The sequence below is a fragment of the Martes martes genome (assembly GCF_963455335.1).
Source record: "Martes martes genome assembly, chromosome: 1".
Classification (NCBI taxonomy): Eukaryota; Metazoa; Chordata; class Mammalia; order Carnivora; family Mustelidae; genus Martes; species Martes martes.
Window position 1 is genome coordinate 186,300,087 of NC_137888.1, and position 14,860 is coordinate 186,314,946.

Here is a 14,860-nt window from a genome sequence, read left to right on the forward strand (position 1 = left end):
GAGTGGGATTGCAGGGATAGAAAGGTTCCCTGGGTGGTTCAACCTCCCAATTGTTGTCTTAGAAGCAGTCCTGAGTCCAGCTCTATCCCTGGGGGAATTGGGGAGAAGAGAATGTTTGGGGAGCAAAGTAGCATTGAGAGGGCTGCTAGCAGTTCAAGGAACCTGCCTGCAATTTCCTTTATGTGGCTAAGGTTCTACCCAGTAATGGGCAAGAGAGTGATTAAAATTAATGGCAATAACTACTGGGTATTTACCCTAAAGGTACAAATGTAGCGATCCGAAGGGGCATGTGCACCCGAATGTTTATAGCAGCCATGTCCACAGTAGCCAAACTATGGAAAGAACCTAGATGTCCATCAACAGATGAATGGAGAAAGATAATGTGATACATATACAATGGAATACTATGCAGCCATCAAAAGAAATGAAATCTTGCCATTTGCAATGACGTGGACGGAACTAGAGGGTATTATGCTGAGTGAAATAAGTCAGTCAGAGAAAGACAAATGTCATATGATCTCCCTGATATGAGGAAGTTGAGAGACAGAGTGGGGGGTTTGGGAGGTAGGGAAGGAAATAATGAAACAAGATGGAATCGGGAGGGAGACAAACCATAAGAGACTCTTAATCTCACAAAACAAACTGGGGGTTGTGGGGGTGGGGAGGGGGTAGGGAGAGGGTGGTGGGGTTATGGACATTGGGGAGGGTATGTGCTATGGTGAGTGCTGTGAACTGTGTAAGCCTGATGAATCACAGACCTGTACCCCTGGGGCAAATAATACATGATATGTTAATTTAAAAAAAAATTTTTTAATTGATGGCAATAATAGTGTGGCAGTGAGATGCCGTTAATTTACCACTTACTGTGTGCCTTTCCCTGTGCAAAGCGCCTTGTAGGTATTAACTCCTCCCTTCCTTTCGGCAGCCCCGAGATGTGTATATTGTTACTAGCTTCGTTCTGCAGATGAAGTAACACACTTCCAACTGTTACAGATCATACGGGGGATTAAAATCCAGGACTGTAGAGTTTAGCCATTACCCTCAAGATCACTGGACTAAGAGTCTGAGTCCTTCTGCTGTTGTTCACCTCTCTGACAACAGGCAACGTTTCTAATCTCCCAAGGACACATTTTCCAACACCAGGTGCTCAGTAAAGAGGTGGTAAATTGAATCCATAGAATGGGGCCGATTCTAATTGTGCTCCTTCTCTCTCAGGCTTGTTCTGAGGTTAGATGGGAAAATACGTAGAATGCCCTGAACGTAAACAAACGTGAGTCATGACATCAGCACCGATTGTCCCATAAACTGCCTTCAGTCAACCTTTATGGGAAAATCAGACCTTTATGGGAAAATCAGAGAGCTCTTTCCTTTTCCACAAAATCTTAAAGTGGATATTGATTCTCCTAAACTCCTAGAGTATTTACTTTAAACCAAACCTCTTCAAACCAGGATTTACCAAAATGTGAGATGGTGTGTATTATACATTCATTCTTAGAGCACTCTGTCAGCCCTGTAAGGTATTTTTAAAAACTGACTTTACGTTAATATGAAGAAACTCTAAAGCTTCACAGTGTCACTATTTGACATGAGATCTGAAAATGGCTCAGAATATCCCTACACAGACATCTAGGCAGGAGATGGGCTTTAAAAGGATACTCTAAGGAGCATGACAAAATGATCTAATCAGTGCTGACATTTCAATTCACAATCGTGCCACGATTCAGGTGGCCGTCTCTGCTTTCTGAGAACCGTTATTTATTCATCTATACAAGAAGGCATGCGCTGTAGTGATGTACAGTAGCCGGCTGATTCTTTCGGGCCGATTTTCTGGCTACTGAGTTATTTAGCATCATTAACAATTATGTTACTTCTGAAGACATCCACATTTTCATTTTTACTTAAACGTGTACCATCTTGTCAAGCATATTCAGTAGAAAAAGATCTTTTCAGAAAATCGCCATTGGTAAGCATGGCCCCAGTCTGTCTGAAATTGTTCACGACTACTTGCAAAGAGATAGGAATCAGTCCTGGTAATCTCTGATTTATAATACCCATTGAATCTGGGCGTTTAAAAAGCGTGTTTTCTGTCACTGTCGTCTTCCATGTGCAACAGAGATAAACAGCAGAAGCAGAACCCTATGATCCTAGCATCATAGATTTATGGCAGTCATGCCAGGACTCCTAATAGATTTTGAAGGCAAATGAAAAACGTCGATGACATCAAATGAGCGGAAAAGTCTAGGGGTTATAAGGTTTGGTTTCTCTATATCCAGAGTAAGACAATATAGGAACCGTCCAGGTGTATAAACCAACTGGTCTTACTCATCCCCACCCTTCTCATTTCATGGAACACTGCCTGCCAGGAATTTGGACCCTCTTGCATGGTGGTTATAAATTTGGGCCCTGGAGTTGGAGACCTGGTTTCAAACGCTCTACCCTCTAATAGTGATGGGACCTGGGGGAGTCAGGTGATCTCTCCCAGCCTCCCTTTCCTCATCTTTACATGTGAATAATAACATAAGCTAGGGGGACGCCTGGGTGGCCAGGGGGTTAAGCCACTGTCTTCGGCTCAGGTCATGGTCCCAGGGTCCTGGGATCGAGTCCTGCATTGGGCTCCTTGCTCGGCAGGGAGCCTGCTTCTATCTCTGCCTCTCTGCCTGCTTGTGTGCTCTCTCTCTCCTTCTCTCTGACAAATAAATAAATAAAATCTTAAAAAAAAATAACATAAGCTAGGGTTGTTGTGACTGTTAGCTTTATGCATAGTAGATAATCAATACCAGTAGATATTATTGTTATTCTTTTTTTTAAGATTTTATTTATTTATTTGACAGACAGAGATCACAAGTAGGCAGAGAGGCAGGCAGAGAGAGAGGGGGAAGCAGGCTCCCTGCTGAGCAGAGAGCCCAATGTGGGGCTTGATCCCAGGACTCTGGGATCAAGACCTGAGCTCAGGGCAGAGGCTTTAACCCACTGAGCCACCCAGGCTCCCCTATTATTGTTATTCTTATTACCAACATCGTTACCAACCTCATCCCTTTCCTACACGTTAATCTTATCTACGCATGACGTGTAATGTCATGTCCTAGAGGATTATAGAATGAGATGGGAAATTGTTAATTTCTAGATGTGAACCAGTTTAAGAGGATACCTGACTTCTTTAAACTGCTTGAATTAGTTCATATCAGCACCATGTGGTAACTTTGTTGTTTCATACTGTGGAAAATTACAGAATGAAGAAAAAAAAATGTGAGTTTTGCTAAAAACAAAGCAACAACAAAAAAGAATAGATGACAACAAGAACTGAGGTGACCAAGTAATTATCAGTAGCCATCTTTCCAAATAAATAGGATTGACTTAAAATGGGTACCATTATTGTTAACATAGCATTTGAACTTTTTTTTTTTTTTTTTAATGTTTGAATCCTCTTCTTGAGATCTTGCTCACAGTGTGGATTTTTTGTAACTTGCTAACTAACCATTAAGGGTGGGTATAATAGCTCACTCTTTATTCCCCAACTGTGCCCTCATCATGGTGGGGCCAGAATTGATATGGTTTGCATTTGCAGTTGTAATGGCGTCCTGTGGACCCTCCATAGCCATTCTGCCTCTGTGAATCTTAGGACTCAGGCTCATTTTTAAATTAACTTTCATCTGCTAAGTAATGAGCACATCAGTTTTTTAATATCACAGAATTTTCATCTAGGAACCTTTCCTTTTTTATGTCTAAATTATCTCCCCTGCCTCTCCCCTTCTCCCATGATGTAATAAAACAGAACCTACCCAGCGTAGTACACAATTCAGGATTTCATTATATCCTGCTTGATGGGAGAGAACATTTACACAGAGATGAAGTGGCATGCCTTCACAAAATTATCTCATATGAGGAGAATGCGGTTTTATATAGCAAAATAGATCTTTTTCCACTTTGTAAGCAAACTAGCTGAGTCAACTTCTTCTCTCAGGAAGTCAGGAGAGTTCCTTAGACTTCAGAATTTTGTAACCTGGTCTACACACACCCAGGAATGGATGCATGCACCTTGGTTCTGTGATACATATATAGCAATCTCTTTTGTGAATCTATCTGCACATCACGGCGGGGCTAAGCCCAAGTTAGGTGACTCTTAAAAAGTATTTTAAAACCAATAAGACTGTTAGCTGCACTTTGGGAGAAAAAGAAAAGACACTTGTCCACAAAATCAAGTTCATTACTCTGCTTTTTTGAAGATAACATATTAAAGTGCTGAAAATTTGAATTGGGGGGGGCTTTCATACTTAATCACAAAGCTCTGCAAACGGGGATTTATTACAGTTACCTTTCACAATGTGTTTATTTTAAAGTTCAGGTCTCCATAATATATTGATTAGATTGGATATCTGTAAAATCTATTTACCCCCTAAAAGAATTTTGAAAAATTGGGTTCTTACTTGTATGAAGTTGAAACAACTAATTTTGTTTTTATTAAAAATCTAAATAGCTCAAAAAACACAATTTCTGGCACATATATTGATATTTTAAAATGTACACACTGTGTCCATTTTTAAACGAATCCAATGAAGTCATTATTTGATACTCTCTGTCTTCCATTAAAAAATTAATGAAACAGTTCTCTTTAACAGTTGGAAATTTTACATGTTCTTTTCACTCTCTATGAATTTGTATTTCCATTGACTTTCCTCACATAGTGTAATATAATATTTTTTTATACTGGAAAGCATTTTACTGGTCACTTATATTCTTTGTAACACAAATATGTACATCAGCTTAAATAACTTTTTGCCCACGATTCTAATGCTTTAAGTGTCAAAAATTTACTTGGGATTGGGCGATATTGTTAATAAATATTATTATTAATGAACAATTGTCCCAAACAACATATATTAACATTATATATATATATTTTTTAAGATTTTTTTTAATTTATTATTTGAGAGAGAGAGGGAGAGAGCATGAGTGGAGAAAGATCAGTGGGAGAAGCAGACTCCCTGTCAAGCAGGGAGCCAGATGTGGGACTCGATCCTGGGACTCCAGGATCATGACCTGAGCCGAAGGCAGTCGCTTAACCAACTGAGCCACCCAGGCGCCCCCAAACAACATATATTATACATTTGATAATTATTAAGTTTAAAAAGTAAAAATTTTATTAGAAATATCTGGGCCTATTTTTTTCTACAATTAGTTTGCATACTTTTGGGGGAACAAACATCATTTCTAGAATGGGCCATGATTCAGCATAAATTCTCTCCCCATTTTTCATCTTACAGACGTGTTGAGAAACCCTGCTCGCATAAATGGGTAGATGAGAACAGATGGAGTTTTGTTACAGCAATGTCTGCGTTTCCTTGGATTTCTTCTGAGTTATATGTCCTGATCACATAGTGATCTGTCATCAAAAGGTATTTTTTTTTTCAAAAGGTATTTTTTAATGGTCTATCAGTTGTTGAGTAGATTAAGACTTCCAATTTTATTGAAGTAAAAAATTTGGAAATCTCCTTATATGCAAAAGAGTACATTACCCAGGCGTTAAAGGAACTCCCTTTTGTCAACACAAACACCAATATTTCAAATGGGCCCTTTTTCATTAGCACCTGGAAAGTTTTGCCTCCTAGCAGTGTGTTGTGTGGTGATGTCTGGGATGGAAAAGATGGATGGTTTTCTTTTATAAAATGGGAGGAGGTAATTAAGGAAGAAGCAGCCAGGTATTTTTATATGCAGAGCATTCTCAGGTAAAGGCCAGTGTACATGTGAAGGTTGAGAAATTTAAAATGTATTTCCTTAAAAATTACTCACACTCTGCCATGAAGTGTAAACCTGGCGATTCACAGACCTGTACCCCTGGGGCTAATAATACATTATATGTTAATAAAAAAATTTAAAAAATAAAAAAAAAATTACTCACACTCTAGTGCCCCTCTGAGAGCTGTTGTGCCCTGTAGGTGTGTGTGTGTCCCCCCCATCGGGATATCCTGGGCTATACTGATTTTGTCCATGTGAGTCCTTGGACCAGTGTACAAGGAAAAAGAAAGTGGGAGGAGGGTCCGTGGTGGAAAGAGAGAGAGATTTAGAGAGATTGCTGGGGATAGGGATGGGGGCTCAGCGATGGAAGCCTCTATACCCAGTCTATCATATACTAACAGAACAACCCATTCAAATCAGCGCAAGTCACACTAAGTGACCAGTGAGAAAAATGGTTGGCTGGCTCCATAATGCTGGAATTATAAATAAATCTGCAGTAAGCCTCACTCCTCTTCCCTTGATCTCATGAGATTTCCAACCATTTATTTCAGAAAGGTTTCTAGCATGACTCGTGATGCTTTTCCAATTCAGGGGTTAAAGAATGGCAGACATCATGCTTCCGTGTCAGATCCAAGAGATGGGGATGAAAAACAATGTGATTTAAAACAAAACAACGCCCCCCTCCCAAAAATAAAACCCTGCCCCAAGGGCCTGCCCAACTCCAAAGCCCTTGAAGCCATGGGAAAGAAATCTGAGGGGACGGAAAGTGTTACTGCAAGAAGTGAGCCACTTACGACAAGCGGGCCGCGGTTGTTCTCCCGATACTTGTTCTGGAAGAAAATGTAAACGACGGTGGCGGCCAGGGAGTAGAGGAAGGCGAAGACAGCGACCGTGACGAAGAACTCGGCGGAAGACGAGGAGTCACCAGTCAGTGCCAGCTTCTGCCGCTCCTTCCCCTCGCAGGTGGGCACCTCAAAGGTCACCTGATGCAACCTAAAGTGCCAGAGGGAACGAGACTCTTTATAAGGCACAGGAGACTGAGCCAGGCTTAAGGTCATTTGGTTGAATCTTCTCTTTTCTTCAATCACCCTGTCCCCTGACATTTTCCACAGCTGGCTCCTTGTTGGTATTCAAAAGTCATCTCCTGGGAGAGCCTTTTCCTATTAATCTAAAATAGCTCCTTTCCCGTAGACATTTTCTATCCCATCATCCTGATGAACATCATTCATAGCACTCATCACTAGTCACACTATCTTGATGATGTATTTAATTACCTCTCGGAGAGGGCGTGAAGGCACCATCTTTCTGCAAAGATTTCCATGAGGGTGGCATCTTGATTTTCTTCTTCTCTGTATATCCCGAATGCCTGACCCTTGTTAGGCACTCAGTATACAGAGCTTGGATAAATGAATGAACATTCTTGATTCTGTAAGATGATGGATCGATACTAATTTGATTGAACGTTAGAACTTCTCTTTTAGAGAGTAATTTCTATCAGGCATTCAGACTCAATATATTACCTAATAGAAAGAAATAAGATTTGGGGGTAATACTTTCTGCTGAACAAATGACACCTAAGGAAGTGTGTTCTATCCAGTATAGTAGCTCATGTTGTGAATTAGGTGGTAAAATATAATTTAATATAGGAGCCAAAATTCTGCTTCATAAGAAATAACTAAATTATTCCTTGAGTATTGTGGAGGTGCTCGGAAATAGCCATAGGAGGGATATCAGCAAATACCACTTGGAAAATTATCTATGAAAGCAACAATAATGATAAAGCCATTGATGAACCTGGTAATTTCCCAATTAATACTAGAAAGTTTTTTTCTTACTGAGTAAAACTGATCCCTTTAAAACAGATTTGTTGTGTACTTTCTCTTATACTTTATACAGTAATATAATGATAAAATAGTAGTAACAATAGCTACTAACATTGGAGCATTTCTTTCTTTCTTTCTTTTTTGAATATTTCATTTATTTATTTGAGAGAGAGAGAGAAAGCAAGCAGAGGGAGGTGCAGAGGGAGAGACTCTTCAAACAGACTCCCTGCTGAGCATGGAGCCTCATGTGGGACTCAATCCCATGACCCATGAGATCATGACCTGAGCCAAAACCAAGAGTCAGATGCTCAACCAACTGAGCCAATCGAGTGCCCCAATATTGGAGCATTTCTTGTGTATCAGGTGTTGTGTTTTATACTCATTATTTAATTGAATGCCCATGGCAACCCTGTGACCTAGGCACTTCATTGCCCCCTCCTTTACAGAATAAAAAATTGGTCTTAGAAAGATTAAGTAATTCGTCCCAAGCCACATAGCTAGTAAATTCAGCAGGGATTTAAATCTGTGTCTGACTCCAGAGCTTGAATTTTTAACTTCTGCATTAACTGGTTTCTGCTAAATGATGAGAATATTAAAAGGATGAATGTTTTCTCCAAGTGAAGCTCATGGGTCACTAGCATTGCAATCACTAGAGGCCTTGTTAAAAATGTACATTCCAGGGGCGCCTGGGTGGCTCAGTGGGTTAAAGCCTCTGCCTTCGGCTCAGGTCATGACCCCAGGGTCTTGGGATCGACCCGCATCAGACTCTCTGCTCAGCAGGGAGCCTGCTTCTCCCTCTCTCTCTCTGCCTGCCTCTCTGCCTACTTGTGATCTCTGTCTGTCAAATAAATAAATAAAATCTTTTTAAAAAAATGTACATTCCAGGGCCTTGTCCTACTCAACCACAATCTCTAGGGACAACCAGTGCAGGGAAGTCCAGTCCCCCGAGCTCCCTATTTCTGAGAAAACCAATCTTTTCTATTTATTGCTTGACTTAAGAGAGAGCTGTCTACACAGTCTACTTGATCTTGCTTGTAAATACCGAGGTTCCTCCTGTTTCTTATCAACCAGAAATGGGTACAGTTCGGTACGATTCAGGAAAACAGAAGCATTCGTCATGGTTACATTGTAGAGTTCCTTTCCTCCCCTTGCCAGAGGTATTAAAATGTTTCCCAATGGTTTGGTCTGTGGGAATGCTGAAAAATGAAACAGCTTTAAAAGGTAATCATGCCAATAATTCTCATATAGGTGATTTTCAGATAATGTACACCTTTTTCTCATTATTTTGTATATGTCATTATTCCACAAATTTTTAGCAAGCGGCTAGTAGTTCACACAATGGCGAGATGCCGGGGTAGAGTAAGGAGCATAGGAGGGGCCTTGCCCATATGGAACTTCAAATGTAGATGGAAAAGATAGGTTTCCTGAGAGGAAACCAAGGCTAGTCTGGGGTTGGGGGTGGGGGTCAAGGTAAGATTCCCTATGGAATTTTAATCTGCTGCTTGAAAAATAGGCAGAAATGATCCAGATCGAAAGTTAAGACTGAAAACACAGTGAAATGGGACTCTCTATCTAGAAGGCTACAATGAAAAAGGGTATGAGACTGGAATCACCCGTGTTGGTAAGACTGGGTAAGAATAACAAGATAGAACTGGAATGTGAGTTTTTTGTTTTTTTTTTTTAAGATTTTATTTATTTATTTGACAGAAATCACAAGTAGGCAGAGAGGCAGGCAGAAGGGGGTGGGGGAAGCAGGCTCCCTGCTGAGCAGAGAGCCAGATGCGGGGCTCGATCCCAGGACTCTGGGATCATGACCTGAGCCGAAGGCAGAGGCTTAACCCACTGAGCCACCCAGGCGCCCCGGAATGTGAGTTTTATTAGAGAGATTGGGACTTCCGTATATTGCTGGTGGAAATGTCGAACAGGGCAGCCACTTTGGAAAAACAGCCTGGCAGTTTTTCAAATGGTTAAACATAGAGTGAGCCTGTGACCCAGCCATTCTGCTTCTAGATACATACCCAAGAGCAAGGGTAACATTTGTCTGCACAAAAGCTTGTACTCGGGAAATGAAACAGGAATGCTCATAGCAGCCCTAGTCATACGAGTCAGAAAGTCTATCGATTGATGAATGGATAGATAAAATGTGGTGCCTCCATACAGCGGAATATTACCTGTCATTGAGAAGGAATGAAGTGCCGACACACACTAGAACACGGACGGACCTTGAGAACCTTCTGCTAAGTGGAAGAAGTCGGTCAGAAAGGACCACCCATTGTAGGATTCCATTTGTAGGAAATGTTCAGGAAAGGCCAATCTCTGGAGACAAAGGGTAGGCTAGCATTTGCCTAGGGCTGGGGGTAGCGGTGATGGGGATTCTAGAATTGGGGATGATGGCTAAGGGATGTGCGATTTCTTTTTTGGGCCATGAAAATGTTCTAGGTGATGGATGTACAATTCTGTGAATAGCCTGAAAACCATCGAGGTGTCCATTTTAAGGGAATGAATGGTAGCATATGTGGATTATATCTCAATAAAACTGTCAAAAAATAGGTAAGAAAGAGCGGGTACCAAGATCCTGCCTAGGGCAGGAGCATTGCACATGGGAAGAGATGAACTATGTCTTGGAAAATTGGAACATAGCAGGAAAAGAGAATGAGTGGTTTCCAGTGAGACGAAGGAGTCCTCTGGGGCCCTCACCGTGGGGCAGAGTGGGCCAGGTTACAAATTCGGGTCTTTATCTTAAGATGAACTTTGGAAAGATTTTCCTACAATAAACAACATATAAAACAAAAATAGCAGGCAGGGCCGTGTCACCTGTTGCAACTGTTCAGAGACAGGCACACTGGCTTTCCAGATGCCAGATCAGCAGTGCTTCCAACACCTCAGTTCCCTCAGCTGAGATACGCAGACTGGGTCTGCAGTCTTTGTGTGTGGTGGGGGTAGCAGGGAACAGGAGAATAAAAGAATTGGGTGTTGTTGTTTTTTTTTTTTTTCCTATGCAATCAGCTGAATATCAACATTTCCCCTATCACCAAGTTACTATGTTGCTTTACAGTAAATGTGAACTGGCTATCTGCACAAGGCACACATGCACAAAAATCACTAACAAATCTGCTTATTAACGCCGGGGATTTACAGCTTGGTATTTAGCCCACCAGTCACACTGGGGTGAAATCAAGAGAACGAGGGGAAAGAGAAGTAAGTTCCAAGCTAAGACTATTCTGTGGAAGGGAGTAGGGATCATTTATAAAGAAAGAGCACAGCAGCTCAAAACAGTCTGAGTATAATAATTCACATGGCTGAACATTTTTAATGCTATATGATGATATGTATCACTAAACACATATATTTTAACAGAGAGGCTCTTTTAAGCATCCAGTACATATACATGCATAAATATGTATGATTTGTTTTGGAGGGAGAGATTTTTGTAGTCAGCATGCGTTTGGCAGCTGTAATAATTTTGGAAGCAAATATCATTCATTTAGAATCTAAACAAGGAAAAAACTGTTCTGTACAGATCGAGTGTGCCGGTTGACAGACTCTGGAAGCCAGTGGGGCCACCTCTGATCTTGTGAGGAACTTGTCAGGGAGCAAATGCTGAGCCTGCAAAAGGGACCAAATGCAATTCTGTTGATTTCAAATGTATAATTCCCTTCTGGGTTGGCCTGAGTCAATCAAGGGGTAATTGAATTTCATTGGATTTTACTGCATTGTGTCTACCAAAGAAAAGCCTCCATGTTAGAGTAGATTTTTAAAAAAATTTTTTACTAATGTTTAAACACAGTCTTTTAAACTTTTTACTGCTGCTTCAATGACACTAAAAGGGACTGCAAATGCACCCACAGTTCTTAGTTCTGTTTGTGGGGCCTGGAAAAATACTAAGCAAATTGGCATTGCTTTATGAATAAAAATGTTTATAACAAACATGGACATTTTTCAACCTCCACGCATTGTACTAGCTTCTTTACAGACCTGTTTCTCAACTAATGTTCGGAACACCTTTCTTAGGTAGGTGTTATTACTAGGACCGTTATACAGATGTGGAGACTGAGGCTTGGAGTGTGCAGTGAGTTTGCCTGAGGTCATGTGGCTAGTGAAGGGCAGTGGTGAGTCTCGAATGTGAGCGGATTAGGTGGAGGCTACACCAGTAACTACTGTACATTTCTGCCCCTCTGCTTCAGAAGTTGTAGCGTTATTAGATTATCAGTTGAATGTCTGTGTAAGAATGGCTGAGCCTTCTAATCTAATGGTGTGCAGATGGCTTATACTGAATAGGGTTCTAAACCAACATTCCTTGAAGTATGTGAATCCAGCATTGTACAAGGCACTCAGCAATAACAGAGTTGAATCCCTGCAGACCAGTCAAGAGGAAGTCATTAAAAACTGCCCATTTTCCAAATAGGGACCTGGATTACTCTAACATTTGCCTCAGAAGCAAGCAGAGAGCCAATGAACCTGCATGCATTGTGCGCTGAAATTGTGATCATCGTAGTACCTGTGGTTCTTTATACAAAGTAAAATATTTAGAACTCGGAGGCACAGATCCCTCTTTAGGGAATAGTGTACCATCATGGGCATCTGGTAGCAAGACTTTTGAAGTTATTAACAATATCTTTCACCTGCTGTGGAAGAATACAGGACTAAAGCTCCTAACAGAGCATCTGGGGGTGGCTCAGGGAGAGACAATGATGACATGTCCCGACGGTGGTGATCTCCCAGGAGCAAATGTAGGAAGTCTTAAGGGCGTTGGGGAGCAAACTGCTGTCGCTGAATTTCTCATAGCCAGAATTGCAGTGGCCAAGGGAAGATCAGAGGGCAACTGGCACATTGTGGCTCTAAGCACGTTTCTCTCTGCTTGATCATTTTTCTGCAGCCCCTGTTTCAATCCTTTTATCAGTTGATAGAGACTTTAATCCTCTTGCTCCATTTTTTCCTCTCTTCCCAATATGAAATATTGGCATTTGTCTGGTTTTACACGGACTTTTCTCTCGCTAGCCATATGTGTCGGTATAACAAATGTGTTTGTGTGTGCATGTACCCACTCACATACACCTCTACGTGCTCAGCCTGTATGACTCACAGCATAAATCACGACAAAATCCTGGAAGTTTAGCAACACATTCACACACTACATCTCATTTTTTCTCTTCAGAAAACTTCTCCATTCTATAGATGAGGAAGTTGGAGCTCAGTCATCTTGAAAGAATCATCAAAGATCACCCACTTGGCAGAGAGAAGAGGCAAACTTGGAAAACAACTCTGAGGAGTTTTTTTTTTTTTTTACTTATGCAAATTTCATCTCTTAGGTTTCCAAACTCCTGAATTCTCCATTATGCTCAAGTCCTTCTGAGTTGGGGAGGGGGATGTGTTGAGCTCCATGGCTAGTCATTGGAGATGCTAAACAATGAGTCATGAGGTATGGGAACGGAGATTTTCTAGGAGGTCGATTGCAAACTGGCTCGAAAGACTTGCATATTGATTACTGCAATGTTCCCCTTTATGCCGCCAGCTCATGATGAGGCCTATTTCTATTCTATGGTCAAGATCTGGGGAGAATGACATCACAGGGCTGCCGGTATAGGACCTATTTGGGGTGGAAAGGGCAGAAGATGGGGCAAGGTGGGGACTGGGAACAGTCTTGAGAAACATGCCCATTGCAGTGAGAACGGAGAGAAGGCCCCGGTACTTGGACTTGGGTTGCTCAAGCCATAAACAAGTTTGAAGTCTTCAGCTTGCGAAGAAGGGGAGAGTTTGTCCGAGATGCAGGAATCGCTGACCAGAAGTATCAGTATATGCAGGATGCCTCTGTTAACTAAAAGGGTCATTACTAGACTCTATCCAACATCAAAGCAAGCAGAAATAGAAAACAATCCAGTTCACAAACATCCTGAGAGGGTCTCAGGGATTCTAATGACTCTGTTTGTTCCCAGGAAGGTCTGTGGACCTGCACTCCTGTCTGCTAGACCTAAGAGCTCATCCCCAGCTTCCTTATCTTCGGGTAAATAGCATTTTTAGCCAGCGAGCTTCATTTTCCAGACATCTTTGTCCTAACCTTAGTTGAATCAAGGGTAGCTTCATCTCTTGCAACAACCGCATATATTCACTAAAAATGTTTTCTTAAAAGACAAAAACAAAGTGAAAGACAAAATACTGTTCTCCCACTCTTAAACACAATAAGGGCATTTCTCCTTGATGTGATTATGTATTAAATGTATCGAAGTTTATTGTCTGCATAGGAGGAACTTTCCATTACTTTCTGTGCTCTCCATTTTATTATTAGAGGAGATAATTTTTTGACGGAGAGCAATAATAAATACTGAGCAGAGAGAACTGAACTAGACACTGGAAGACGGAATCAAGGTTACTGCAAACAATACTTTTTCCTACACAATTTGTTGTGTTTGCGCACACAAGGACATGGCTGGACACTGACTGCTTGCTCTGTGTACCACTGTCCCCCCAGCATGTGGCTTTCATTTCCACAGGCCATAACGAAACTTACCCAACTTATTGGAAGTCTATTAGGCTAAGAAGGATCTTTTCAAATTTCATTCCCATTTCCCACAAGTTTGTAACATTTCAAAATAAAAAGTTAGACTACAAGGCAATTAAAAAGAAATGGACTTGTAGAGGCCAGGGCATGTCCTAGAATGGGACCCAGAGAAGGAAAACTCTATAAAACCTATTATAATGGCTTGCAAAGAGGCACTGCCATTATTATGAACCCATGACTTATTAATTTTAGTTTCTTCAAATAGAATTTGAGTCATAGAGAACTTAGACTGCCTCTACATTGTCAAAGTAAAATAGATAATGGGGTCATTATCTGTATATTGCAGAGAAAATTCTTTTTTCCCTATCTTGTTTGTCTTCCCTGAACTGTGGTACTGGACTCAAATGAACTATGAAACAAAAATTCGTCCCAGAGTTTTCTTTTTAAAACTTGACTATCTAGATAACTGCTTATCTGTCCATTTTATTTGATTAGTATAGAAATGTTTCATAAATAAGCAATGTAAAGGATTTGACCAAAAAATAATTATTAATAAACACACACAGATAGCATGGGAAAGGGCAGGAGAAATCTGTCTGATCTTACTTTTTGTTTAAATTGAGGTCAAATTGACTGGATTCATTAATTCAGTCAAAATATGCTATTTTATAGATGTAGCCAATGCAGACATGTTTATAGGAAGAAAATGTACGTTTCTTCTTAATTCCACCCTCAGTATTAACAACTTACAAAAATGAAAATCAAACAGGGTTTTTAACCTGCTGTTTATTACTTAATAGTATGACTA

At 40.8% G+C, this 14,860-nt stretch overlaps 1 protein-coding gene across 2 annotated transcripts in view; it reads right to left on the reverse strand.

Moving 5' to 3' along the window:
• SYNPR (synaptoporin) overlaps positions 1-14,860 on the reverse strand; it is a gene marked incomplete at both ends in the record, with an annotated part of 313,384 nt that overhangs the window by 41,436 nt on the left and 257,088 nt on the right. For both annotated transcript variants that reach the window (XM_080810440.1, XM_080810441.1), the window contains one exon: positions 6,528-6,726. In XM_080810440.1, the coding sequence (XP_080666566.1) occupies positions 6,528-6,726 (199 nt within the window). The remainder of the gene's footprint in view (positions 1-6,527; positions 6,727-14,860) is intronic.